Source organism: Onychostoma macrolepis, chromosome 10 (assembly GCF_012432095.1).
Source record: "Onychostoma macrolepis isolate SWU-2019 chromosome 10, ASM1243209v1, whole genome shotgun sequence".
Taxonomy (NCBI): Eukaryota; Metazoa; Chordata; class Actinopteri; order Cypriniformes; family Cyprinidae; genus Onychostoma; species Onychostoma macrolepis.
The window spans coordinates 18,855,210-18,869,085 of NC_081164.1; the positions used below are offsets into that span (position 1 = coordinate 18,855,210).

Below are 13,876 nucleotides of genomic sequence, written 5' to 3' on the forward strand. Positions count from 1 at the left end.
TAACAACTTGGTAAGAAAGAATAATCAAACACAGAAAGTTCAAAATTAGTTTCTGGAATTTTTATTTCTAGAAAATATTCACATTTTACTTTAAATGTAGGCTACTGTATGTAAAGGTACAGTAATGTCACCATAAACTTAACTTGCATCATTTACAGGATGTATATACTTTAAAATAACTATTTGGCCATTACATGATACATCTTCAAATAATATATCCATCACATTGAATGTTTAACTTACTTTTTGTATTTTGGCCCAGTTCACTCTCATGTAGCTGTGAAAATAGTTGCCTGCTGAAATTGAAACATATATAGATGTGGTTTCTCTAGATGCGAGTCACTCAACTGGAGGTAATCCTGTCATCCTTTGAGTGAGTTCAGAAACTTTGAAATGACAAAGTATTTGTCATTATAAATATTCATTTTTCCATGGCCACGGAGGAGAATCAGAGATTGTGGGTCACATTCAGCGAACAGTCACGAACTCTGTACTTTTTATATTTATTTCAACAAATGACAAGCAAAATCAAATCCCTAGGAGCTTGTGAACCGTTCTGTAGCATTTTAAAATGCTGGTTTAATGTACTATGCTAAAAGACATGCAGGTGAGCCAGAATATCAACGCGACACGTTTTCCTCCCTTTAGAAAACCGTAATGTAGAAAGCGCTTATGACAGTGATATTTAATGTCCATATTTTGGGCTCATGTTTTTCTGCACATATTATGATTTATTAATAAGGTGTTGCCTACAGAAGTGATCTTTTATTATCACTGTCTCGGTGCATTAAGCGTGTTCTTATGAGAGGAAAATTAACGTAAATAAACGCGTTAAGTTCACATTTTGAGCTTATGCGTATCTGCACATAGTATAACATGCTTTACAATTTTGTCTTTATCACTGCCTTACATTAAGCCACTTTAAGCATTTTAGAAAGTCCCCTGTTCAAATTCTGCTAATTCACAAGAGAGTAATACTTGCAAAGAAGGTAACGTTAATTATTAAACCAACAAAATCAAATATTTCAAAAACACACAGAAATTTGATTCTTTTATTGAGTGAGAGGCAGTGGGTTTAATCAGTGGCATTAACAGATTTGCTATTCGGTGTCTTCTCCGCTACCTGCTTCCTTTTGAGTTTACACATAGAAAAAGGCGAAAAAACATACTGCATAATCCATTTTTCTCTCAGAACGATGATCTGAGTTGCTATTGCAATTCTCCATGCAGCATGAATGACATACAATTGTGACATTTTTCACAATCACGACAAAAAAATCAAATACTGCCATAAACTCAATAGCAGAAATGCTCTGCAGCGCCATCCTGCAAATATGGCGGATAAACAAAGCAGTTTCCCAGAACTCAACGCGGCGTTACGTCACATTCTCAATCTCTATTCCGGCTTTTTTGATAAAAAGTATTTAGGGTTCAGATCGTGGAGAATAATGCACGGCAATCAGCTCTTTTTAAAAAAATAATGAAAAGTGGTTTATCAGTTTTTGCCTATGGTTTTTGCAAATGAACTCTTCAGTCTGTCTGAATACTGGATTCTGATTGGCTGGCAGGTATGCATTAAAACCGTTTAATGCACAGGTTTTATAAAGAGAGACGCGCTGACGCAACAAGCAAGTACACACAACTGTCATCTCTCTCTCGCTCTCTCGATAATTAATTGAAATACATGCTATAATTCATTCAAATAAATGTGGTCTTATGGCACTATTTCATCTCTGTGTGTGATTTGAAGCAGGCAGAATGCTAGTGCTAACGTGCCCTAACTGACGAAAATAACTAATTTTTACCCATTCGGTCAAATATTGTGCTGCAAAAAGCAATACTAGATTTAACTTGTCTATAACTAAAACTAATAAATATGATTTACAACTCTAAAATGTGTGGGTATATGGCAAGATTTATTTTTATATTTTTGAAACAGGTCTATTATTTTCACCAATGATGCATCCAAAAATACAATAAAAACAGTAGGCTACTACGGTAAAATATTATTACAATTTAAAATAACTATTTTCTATTTTAGTATATTAATGATGAATATATTCAAAATATAAAATGTAATTTATTCGATTCCAATTTATAGCCATTAACGTTACTCCAGTCTTCGGTGTCATATGATCCTTTAGAAATCATTCCATGTTTATTTGGTGCTCAAGAAACATTTCTTATTATCAATGTTTAAAACAGTTGTGCTGCTTAACATTTATGTGGACACCTTGATACAAGCCTATATTCAAGATTATTCGATTATTTGAAAGTTCATAAAAAAGCATTTATTTGAAATATAATTTTTGGCTGTTATGTTTGATCAAATTCATTTATCCTTGCTGAGTAAAATATAAATTTCTTTAAAAAATCTTAATATATAATATAATACTTTATAACACTTTTTTCATATAAGTGAATGAATATTTATGTAATACGGAGTTGATTTTATCTTTTGGAATGAATGGGATGCTTTTCTCACCTGTATCCGCTAGGTTGCTCTTGAGCGCGGTGAGAGGAGGATAATCTGTCCACAGCTCAAGCGCTCAAGAGCCGATAAGGAGCTTCCAACCGACGCGCTGTGAACGCCGCGGTCTGCTGCTGTCACGCACTCAATATCACTGTTTATGAACAACATGGAGGGATGCAACATCGAGTAATGTGATCAGAGCCGATCTCTTCAGCTGGTAAGCTCTCGTCCTCATTCTAATGCTCCTTTCCCTGCCGAATGATTTGATTATGCATTTATTTAGATTAAATTAAATACAGAAGCGCTGTTCAGTAATAATTCTAGCCAGACAGGCCTCGAGATCAATCCTGCGGTTGTTCTCTAAAAACGCCCTATATAGTGCAGGGCTCAGAAATCACGGTGCTCTTTTGTTGCAACAGTATATTGTGATGGAGTTAGACAAACACACCTGTGTCTCTGGGCCATTTATGTCAATATGTAACAATTACATAATAATAATAGTTTACTAGGCTATGTAATACTGAGAGGTAGGCTATTACTTTTTTGCACTTTTTTTCTTTCAGAGAAATAGTAGTTTGGTATAGAATTTTTTACTAGAAAAAGTAGAATACTAGGCCTATGTGACATTTTAAGATATGACATTTTCCACAGTACTACTTGGTTTCTGTCGAGGTGTCCTATTTACTGATAACAGAGTGATGTTTGTACTCCAAAAGGATTCTGGGATGAGGTCCATTTACTTCCAAAAGTCTAAGTGACCATGTGCCTCTAATATCTGACATTATTTAGTCTCATTATATTATGGTTTAAGATCAGAGATTCTATTAAAGGGATAGTCCACCAAAGAAAAAAAAAATTCTGTCATTATTTACTCCCCTCCCCCTCATGCAATTCCATAATTTTGCATTGCAAAAGAAGATATTTTGAAGAATGTTGGTAACCAAACAGTTTCAAGTCCCATGGACTTCCATAGTATTTTTTGCCTATACTATGGAAGTCAATGGGACATGAAACCACTTGGTTACCAGCATTCTTCAAAAGAAAATGGACTATTGGATCCTCTGCAGTGCATGGGTGGCGTCATAATGAGAGTTCAGACAGCTGATAAAAACATCACAATAATCCACAAGAAGTTTCTTACGAACACGCAACTTTTCGCTTTATAAGATGGATTATTGTAATGTTTTGATCAGGTGTTTGAACTCTCATAGTGACGGCACCCATTCACTGCAGGGGATCCATTGTTGAGCAAGTGATATAATGCTAAATTTCTTCAAATCTGTTCAAATAAAGAAACAAACCGATGGCCTGAGGGTGAGCTAATTTCAGCTAATTATCATTTTTGGATGAAATAAGAATATTTAAAGTATTTAAAGGTGATGTGCATCTTGACTGCCTCAGTATTAGTCTAAACGCCATTGTAAAAGTACTGGACTGTCACCTCCCCTCTGCACTGTTCCTTCCTGTCCTTCCCTTCTATCTCAGTGGAACCAGGTCAGAAACAAGGACAGTGTCAAAGCCCTGCTCATGCTTTTGGTTCAGTGCACTCTATGCAACTGTTCTGCTTTTCTTTAGGCTGAACATTACAAAAGCCTTTGGGAAAATGCTTGCATCCTTTCAATGCAATCTGCAATAAATGTATTTTCCATTCTGTTCCTATAAAATGAATTAAACCAAAAATCTTGAAAGTCTGTAAGCGACTGCTGGAATTTATCCTCATGGGTTTGGCCCCATTAGAGCTAATGATAGCATAGTGTAGAGAGGTGCCAGTGAACGTGCTGCTACTTTTATACGTAGACAGCAGGCATGTGTTCTGACATAAGCACTAACCCACAGACGACTCCTGTGGTGATAACAGCTCTCCTTGTTAGACACCACAATCTGCCTGCTTGGATTCCACTCTCCTCTTGGCCGCTGAATCAGCCAGAAAAGCATCCAAATTTGGCACAGTAATACAGAAAGGGAGACTGGGATCATCTTGGCTGGGACTGACTTCTAAATTTCATTAAAACTTTGTTTATAGCTTATTATTAATGACGGGGCTGTCATACGTATGCCAGCTTCACACTTATGTCCTTTTCCAAAAGGAGTCATGAAAGATTTGCTCAACTTTTAAAGGAATAGTTCACCCAAAAATAACAATTCTAAAATTATTTGTTCACCCTACAGTCTTAAAATACTTTATTGGCATCTGTGGTTCTGTGAAGATCCTTTAACATCCATAGATTCCATTCCACAAAAGGTTCTATATAGTGCAAAAAACTATTAAAATGATCTTCACACTAAGGAAAATAAATAGCTCTTTTAAGAATTATTCACTAAAAGGTGAAAAATGGCATTGCTGAAAAAACCCACTTCTGGAACTATTATTTTTAAGAGTGTAATATTAAAGTGAACCTGTGTAACTGATTTTTTTCATAGAACACAAAACGTACATTTTATGAGAATTAATTTTTTTCTAGGAAATAACACTAAATAGATACTGAAACTTTTAAGCTTCAAAAGCACAATAAAATATCATATCTTCTGAAGTAATATGAATCATACTATTGAATCAAATCAGTTGATTCACAAAACATACTGATTCATTTCTTGAATTCAACTCACTGACCAAATTTTAAGGCCCGTTCACACACAGAATGATAACTATAGTTATTTAACACTTTATATAGATTATAGTTTTCATTGTTCTAAGTTTATAGGAACAACAGAGTCCACACCATAACGATAACGACATAGAGGATCGACCATCCTTTTCATTTTCAACCAAAAGAAAGTGTGTAAATGACAGAATTTTCATTTTTGGGTGAATTATATGACTTCTTGACCCCAGGTTTGACCTTAACCCAATTTAATTCAGTTTGAGTTTCGTATCTGAAAAGCTTTACACTTACAGTGGGGCTTTTATTGATTTCATATCAAGTGTGTGACAAACTGCAAGATTGATTGAAGCTTTTAATTGGGTTCGGTGCTTTAACGCCACTGCTGTGGTTTATTCTGAGCTTCCTTAATGAATCACTTACTCCGAGGGTCCAGCGACTGCGGGATTGATAGTCGTGGGGGTTGCCATGGAGACAAGACCAGCAGACTCTGATCACATTGACTGTCGATGATGGCCGCAATTTAAAATAACAAGCTTTCCTGTGTTGCACCAGAAGGATGATTGCCCCATTATGATGACACCTCCGTGCTGAGATCTCTTTCACAATTATCAATCAGATCCTGCTCTGTGTGGCATTCCTCCAGCTCTAATCCATCTCAGTGGGTCACACGGACCCCTGCTTAACCGATATCAGCTCAGCGAGCGTATTAACTATGGATGACGTCAGTCTTTGCTGTATGTTATTCACAAGGGCACAGCCGCCCTTCTTCAGACACACATCACTAAGCTGCTACTGTTCCTGCGCTCGCTGGCGAACTGTGCCAGAGTCTGTGGCTATATTTAGCACTGCCTGTTTGGTTTTGGGTGCAGATTAATGTGGAGAGATGAAAATGGGAGCGAGGGATATCCGAACTTCTCCGATGACGGATTTTATGAAGGAGCCTGCAGCCTGTGATGGGAGCTAAGGGTTTATCCTGCTGGCTGTAGTCGCTTCCTGGTGGATCTTTTGGTGTGAGCCTGCATCTCCTCTACAGACAGACGGTAAGCAGGAAATAGATACATATACAGTATGGGCATGTGAAGCACACTGCACATACATGATTACATCGTGAGCACAGTGTCCGATCATGTATGGTGTGGGGGCAAAATGTGCCTTTTATAGGAGTTTAATTCCTATCCTGTCTTTTATGGAAGCCTTGTTTGTTAATGACCCTGATCCATTTAATATCCAATGGGGACCATCCACTGTGTGACTCATGCTATTCATGTGTGTGCATATGTGTGTCTTTGTGTGTGTGTGTATGCTTTATGATTTAAAATAATACATTTTCTTAAAAAATTAAGATGTAATATCTATAACCATTTCTATAATTGTTTTTGGGTTGTTCACATGACACATCTGAAACTATTTTAACTACTATTTAATGTATAATATGAATATGATTTATTGTACTACATTATATTATATTTGATACTCTTGCACTGATGTTAAAGCCAATAAATACTGTAGAATCTACCAAAAATCAATAAATAGGTTCATGGTGTTTTGGGGTTCTCATATTCAGTTTACTGTTAACTAAATATAAAACAATTAAAAATGATTTTTGTTTATAGAAATAAAGCCGAAATACAAAATATAAATATCAGATGAAACACTTACATTTTGATTTACATTTTTGCCTTGGTAACTAACTGAAAGAAGTAACTAAAAGTATTGAAGTAGTAAAACTGCAATAAAAATTAATTAAATCTATATAGAAATATTTAAACAGACACACACACACAAATGGCAAAAGCACATAACATAATTACTGAAGTAAAATTATAATAAAAAATGAGAATATAAAAGCAAAAGTATTTATTCAAAATATTAATAATTACTATAATAGTATAGATGATATACTGAAATAACAGTGTTCATATTAAATGAGAGACTACATGGAATAATTGTTATATTTAAAAAATCTATTTTCACATTACGTGACCATATATAATTATTTAGTGATGACAAAAAGGTTATCAAAAATTGTGAAAAACTTTCCTTATGTATTCATATAGAGACATTTTATATATTATACATACATATAAGTATATACATATATAAACATGTAAACAGGATATATGTATGTATGTGTATATATATATATATATATATATATACATACATACATACATACATATATATATATATATATATATATATATATATATATATATATATATATATATATATATATATATATATATATATATATATATATATATACATACATACATACATACATGTAAGTAAGTATATATCCAGAAGTTTATATCCATGTTTTTTTTCAACAACCCTTTTACTGGATGAAATATCAATGGTTAACATTTTGCCGTTCTAATGTAGGTCTTCAAGAGTGGGCCGCTGTTTGTCCTTTGCTTTGAGGGTGACTGTGAGAGTGAGAGCAAGGCATTCTGGGAATCCCAGCCAGACCTGGATGTGGTTGAGTCTCAGCTATCAGCAGCAGAAGAAAAGTTTGTCCAATGCTGCCCCTCTATATACTGAAGTTCACCTCCAGGGGCATCATGAGTGGATAACGGGCGTGGCCGGAGGCGGTGCATAGGTCAAGGGGTGGAGCCACTGCGGTGGATGGGCAGTATTGAGTGGGAGGGAGGTGCTGTAAATGATGACCAGTCTTTTCCGTCGGAGTAACGCGAACAGTAACCATGGCAGCGGTTCGCGAGAAGGCGACGCTGCCTCAGGAGAGCTCAATAACAGGAGGCCTCCACGTCAGGTCCGGCGTTTGGAGTTTAGCCAGGCTATGGACGACTTTAAGACGATGTTCCCCAGCATGGAGCATGAGGTTATCGAGTGTGTCTTGAGGGCCAACCATGGTGCTGTTGACTCCACCATTGACCAGCTATTGCAGATGAGCTTGGACAGACAGGCCACGGATGACAGCTCGGATTCAGAGGACAGCATCCCTCCAGAGGTGAGTTTAGGAACTTTTATTGAGACCTAAAAGTCTGGCATTTTTAGCCCTTGTTACACAAAAGAATCTTCCTATCGAATCTCCTGCAGATCCTGGAGAGAACGCTGGAGCCGGACAGCTCAGATGAGGAGCCTCCACCCATCTACGCGCCGCCCTCCTATGACATGCACATCTATGACAGAAAACATCCCGCAGATGTTCCATCCACACCACCACCCAGGCAAGAAGAACATCTATTCATGGTTCCTATTGGAAGAAATTACTAATAATAACACTAGACTTTAATCTGTGAGAGAGATCTGCATTAATTTTGTTCAAATGCTTTTTATGTTGACTTTTGAAATTTCAGCTACTATTTATTCTTCCTCTTCTTCAAACCAAATCGTTTGGATCAGGCATTTCAGAATGACAAACAACATTTGAGATGGTTTACAATGATAGACCAAATTTGTAAAATTAATGCAGCCTAGACTTTCAGGCTATAATCACCAAACTCGGCACAGATCTTTGCTCTGTTCTGACTCGGTGTACTACATTTTTTTCTAACTGATCCAGTTTACAGAATTTCCATATTGGACTTCCAAACAGGCCCGAATTCCACAGACTTCCTTTGAGGGGGTGAAAACTTTCATACAATAACTCCTGTAGGGTATTTAAGATGGAATATCACTAGCAAAGCCTAGCAATAATATAATTTAAAGTTTAATGTTAAAATATGCAAAAACATGCTAGCAACATGGTAACTTATGCTAGCCAAATGATAGAATATTCTAGCAATGTACTAAACATAGCTACTAACATGTTAAAACATGCTAGCAATGTATATGTATATCTTTTTTTCAGACATCAAAAGCCAACATCAAAGTTTGTCCTGATGAGCTTTACTTCTCAAGTTTAGTCTGCTGCTTTGTTAAGTTGTGTAAATAGTTTAAATTGACACTTTCTTTAGTGAATAAACTATTTCTGTCTCTTATCCAACTTTTTCTTCAACGTGGAAGTAAGCCTATGGGTGAGACTTCCGGTTCATTAGCCGCAATAGGTAAATAACGAGAAGAATAACAACGTACAGTAAACGGTAAAACTGTTTTCACTACAAACCAGTGTGTTCAAAGAAAATACATTAAAATAATATGATAAGACACATCAATTTTCAATATCAAACAGCAAAACAAACTGTTTTGTACAGCTAAAAATAGCTGGATGCCGATGAGACCGGAAGCTAGACCCATAGAATTTACAAATGGCCACGCCCATTTTTACGGCAAGAAAAAGGTGGATAAGTTTGATGTTACTACATCAAAACATCAACGTCTTGAAGAATACATTGTTTGATTATTCAGAGGTGTTTATGTCTGTTATCCAAACTGACATCAAAAGCTATGTTTCCATCCAAACTTGATCATTTTACTTTTTTGAAAATGTGAATATTGCATGAAATATTTGCACATCAAGTAAGTATTCGAAAGAACAAAATCACTTACTGGGAAACTGGAGCAAGCATCAATAATAAAAACGAAAGTTGCTGCAACTGGGGAAGCCACTGTAGCTTCTGTCTTCCTACATAATAAATTACTTGCGCCTCAGAGCGCACAGACGAAATGCAATAACAACCGCTGCCAGGTTATTTTGCATTTGGAGGAGGATACCTGTTGTTTGGGAATGCGAATGTGTGGGTCAGGTTTGTGAGGAAACCAAATCATTTTGATGACAGACTTTTGCCCAGGGATTTCAGAATTACTAAAGCAACATTTGAGACGGTGTACAATGACATTGATCCACTGGTTAGTGCACTTATCCAATCACATGATCTGTTCATGTGTTCAGGCAAAGTTACATACGTCGGTCGAGAGCATGCATTTTTATGCACAGCTTGGTATTTCCATCATGTGTTTTTTAATGCAATATTACAAAATTCTAATAAAATATATGGATGGAAAATTAGTTACTGACCTATTAGTGTGGTAACTGAGTAAACAACAGTTTTAAAAAATGATTTAAATCGCAAGATGAAAATCCCATCAGGCCTTTCTAATTTCAGGAGTTTTCAAGAATTTGTTTTCTTTTATACTCATTATTTTGTCAGGTTCGATGATTATCCCCCTCCTGGGCACCAGCAGATTGGCAGATACAGGAACTGGAATCCACCGTTACTAGGCAACCTCCCTGATGACTTCCTGCGTATCCTGCCTCAGCAGTCAGAAAGTCTTCAGGTGGATTTATAAACCACTAACATGTATTCTGTTGTAAAATCATGGCTAAATATCATGCGTTTACATCAACAACAGATTTAAATTCTGTCCAAATTCAGTGGGTTTATATACAGTGGCCATATCATACATATAATATTTTTGTTGCATAAAATGCATCCCATTTTTTTCAGCCACAATTACATTTAAAATTACACACAAAAATCTTGAATTTAAAACAATAAGCATAACATCTTGATTTGAGGACCTCGGTTGATGTCAAAGCTAATTCATTTGTGATTCTCTTGCAGCGTTCTCAGAGCAACCTGTCTCAGCCTTCCTCCTCCTCCTCTTCCTCCCTGTCATCCCTGACGCAGCTTTCGTCCAGCAGCAGTGCCCTGTCAGGTGGTGTTTGGCCATCTGAACAGGACAGGAAGTTGAAACAGTACTTAGAGGACGAGCGAATAGCCCTTTTCCTGCAGAATCAGGAGTTCATGAAAGAGCTACAGCGTAACAGAGACTTCCTCATAGCTCTGGAGATAGGTACACACACACACAAATGTATATGCTGACCTCAATGCGAATTCATATTGTCTTTTGTTGTTTATAATGCCGTAATATAATGGAAGTAGCAACAGAATTTTTCTTCCATATTGTGATGTACATCAGAGTGAAATGGATTATGGAAAAGAAAAAAACTATAAGGCAGAAAGGGGTGGAGTTTAAGTGGTCTAAATGATTGGAAAAGACCAACAAACATCACCAGAGAGAACTCTGTCACTTTACCAGAAGATTTCATTATAACATTTTTATTTAAAAAAATTACAAGGCTAAAAATCGTTCACAATAAGTTTCATAATAAGTGGATTTTATTTTATTTTATTATTTAACTTACATTACATTACATTACTATGGGGAAAAGTAATGTAATGTAACACACACACACACACACACACAGGTTTAGTGGAACTTAGTCAGAAACACATTGCACACTGTCACACAAAAACTCCTTTCTCAAACATACTTCACATAAGATTAAATAATGTTTGAATTTCTCCATGTGAGGAAAACCCATCATTCATATTAAAGAATTCATAAACCAACATTGCATTCAAGCATCTTTTTCGCAGTGTTTACCATATTTTGGGGCCTCTCAAAGTCTTGGTTCCTTCCACAGCTTACCTGCTTTTTGGAATGATTTGCATAATGAATAGCACCATACAAATAAATTCACAATTAACTGAACTGAGTACTACATGCTTAATTTTAAGCCCCTTTCTATTTGCAAAAAGATTTGCAATGTTTTTCATTCTCATATTGGTAAACCATTCCTCCTATCATTCTGCTAAAATGCATTTTAAATAAACCCCAGAGGTGTGTGTGTGTGCGTGTGTGTGTGTGTGAACAGCTTTCATTCCTCACTCACTGTTTGCAGTGTTGTGTTGCTCACTCCACTCACTCTGGGGCGGCTGATCTTCATCTGCCCTCAGTGACCCTCTTACCTGCTGTGTTTTAGATCGTCAGAGGTGCGAGAAAACACAGTGTGGTCATTCATCCGCTTGCACGGAGAACTCCGCCGAAGGTAGATTCCCTTCATCTTCATCCATCAGCCATGTCTGCCACACAAAGACTGACAGGAAGCTTCATCTGAACCTGTCTGTGCCGCCACATAAAACAACACACAGATAACGGCCTACAGAGACCATATTCTACACTTTTGCAGCATTTTTATTTTTTTATTTGTCTGTTAACCAAAAATGAAATTTCGGTCATCATCTGCAGAACACAAAGAAGAAAATGTGATTTGTAAATGTTAGCAGTCGTATGTTGATGCGCTCATGTCAAACTCTTGTAGGTGATAATTGTGGCTCGGGGTCTGAGGAGGCCTGTTCATCAGTCTCTGACGATGCCTTATTCCTGGAGAAACTCAAGCACATGGGCAAATGTAAGAAAACACAGACCTGAAGTTCAACAGCAAATTCATGTAATGGCTTGAGCTCTCACCCCTTTCTGACCACCGTATTATTACCTACAGCTACAAGGAAGAAGCTCTTTGAAATTGCTAAATCATTCTCGGAGAAGACCAGAAGAAAGAAGTCCAAAAAGCGAGCTCTGCCCAAACACCAGTCATATCCTCACATGTCCAGCCCTGACAGTCGCTGCCTGGAGTTTGCATCTATGTATGTTTTGTAGAGGAGGACTTCTTATGTTTGTATTTCTAGATTTTTCTTAGTCTAGCCATTAGTTTCAATGTAATGTGTGTGTCTAAATCTGATTATTCGATCTGCTTGTTGTAAAATGTACTGTATGAATTAAAAGGTAAACGTTAAAAGTGCTAGTTTTAAAATACATTTTAGAAGCTACATGGCATTTGTAGTATTAAAATTGTAGTGTGCTTGGTCCTTGACTTCTTCTCAGTCTGGGCTCTGCAACCTCCACCGTCAATCTCCTGGAAGAAGTAGAGAGTCCGCCATCGGGTAAATATTTTCCTTATCTAAATGCAGTTGTGGACTGTATTGGCACTGCATAAATGTATAATATTTGGTAAACCTTATAAAGTGAATTTGTGTGTGTGTCTATCAGCCGAGGATGACAGCCAATTTAAGAGACTCCCAGGAAGAGAGGAAGGGGAGGAGTCAAAGGAAATGATGTCATGGTAAGCACACACAAACACACTAAACATCCTTAAATCATTGGATAAATTTAGATAATTACGACATATATTTTTATGATCTCTCACAGATGGATGAATCCTGGCTGGAGCAGCCAATGGTCTCTGCTTTAGAGAGGTTGTTTCAACAGCTCTGAAGACTGAAGCATCGTGAAGATGGAGATTTTACTCATTAGTTTCCTGCAATGCTTAATTAAACCTGAGCCATAAAATCATCATAGTTCTATATTGTTTGTAAAATTCTGGTTCAACAGTCTAGTTTCTGATGAGGTGTAGCAGATTTGGTGGTGTTTAGAAGTATGCTGTGTCAGGACGGTGCTCATGCTGTGCTGGGACTCAGGACTCTGAACATCCACAAGCACAAAACCTCATTGCTCTGCTCGATAAGAAAATCTGTGTCTATCTCAGGAGAATTTAAACGGCCTGGAGCCCATGTACAGTTCCTGTCATGTTTATAGATAACGCTCTTTCCATTTCTCATGATCTTATTTGATAGGTATTACTTTGATAACTGCGTGATTGATTAAAAAATAGTTATCAAGTTTAGTTGCTATGTTGCAATGTGTTTTCATCCAACTCACAATCTGAAATCATGCTCAAGGCTTTTTCGAAAATTCTGCTTCATTTCACCATTCATTACTGAAATTAAGTCATATTTTATTCTTAGTGTTAAGTAAGGTCTGGTTGTGTGTGGGATAGTATTTATTAAAACTAAATTGTAATTTTCACAGTTTAGAGCTGTCAGTTCACTGTAAATTACTATTGATTTTCAGAGGATCATTTTGTTTGTTATTAAATAAATTACATTTTGAAACCAACATGTCCTTGTTTGTCCTTTGATTATTAGTTTCCAGAATGGATGAGACTTTTCATATGCACAAATTTACTCAAAGTCAAATATTTAGAATTAGAAAAAATATATATATAAATTTATTATTTATTTTATTGTGCTGTCCTAGAGGACATCATATG

General features: G+C 36.5%; 1 protein-coding gene across 5 annotated transcripts; it reads left to right on the forward strand.

The window, feature by feature from the left end:
- The first annotated feature begins 1,438 nt into the window (after positions 1 to 1,438).
- On the forward strand, positions 1,439 to 13,722 carry cuedc1a (CUE domain containing 1a). Of its 5 annotated transcripts, XM_058789216.1 has the most exons (13): positions 1,439 to 1,568; positions 2,499 to 2,690; positions 5,946 to 6,116; positions 7,462 to 8,047; positions 8,137 to 8,267; positions 10,131 to 10,257; positions 10,545 to 10,776; positions 11,750 to 11,815; positions 12,089 to 12,178; positions 12,269 to 12,413; positions 12,652 to 12,710; positions 12,817 to 12,889; positions 12,976 to 13,722. In XM_058789216.1, coding segments are annotated over exons 4-13 (1,233 nt in total). In that variant the 5' UTR covers positions 1,439 to 1,568; positions 2,499 to 2,690; positions 5,946 to 6,116; positions 7,462 to 7,738; the 3' UTR covers positions 12,977 to 13,722. The 5 variants fall into 5 exon arrangements, with proteins under 5 accessions (XP_058645199.1, XP_058645197.1, XP_058645200.1 ...); XM_058789214.1 differs by lacking the exon at positions 12,976 to 13,722 and having other exon boundaries at positions 12,817 to 12,893; XM_058789217.1 differs by lacking the exon at positions 12,976 to 13,722 and having other exon boundaries at positions 12,269 to 12,362; positions 12,817 to 12,893.
- Positions 13,723 to 13,876: the final 154 nt, after the last annotated feature.

Coding starts and splice junctions, on each gene's coding strand:
- cuedc1a (XM_058789214.1), top strand. CDS start 7,739: ATGATGACCAGTCTTTTCCGTCGGAGTAACGCGAACAGTAACCATGGC. Junction 8,048..8,136: donor AGGACAGCATCCCTCCAGAG/GTGAGTTTAGGA, acceptor AATCTCCTGCAG/ATCCTGGAGAGAACGCTGGA. Junction 12,711..12,816: donor AGTAGAGAGTCCGCCATCGG/GTAAATATTTTC, acceptor TGTGTCTATCAG/CCGAGGATGACAGCCAATTT.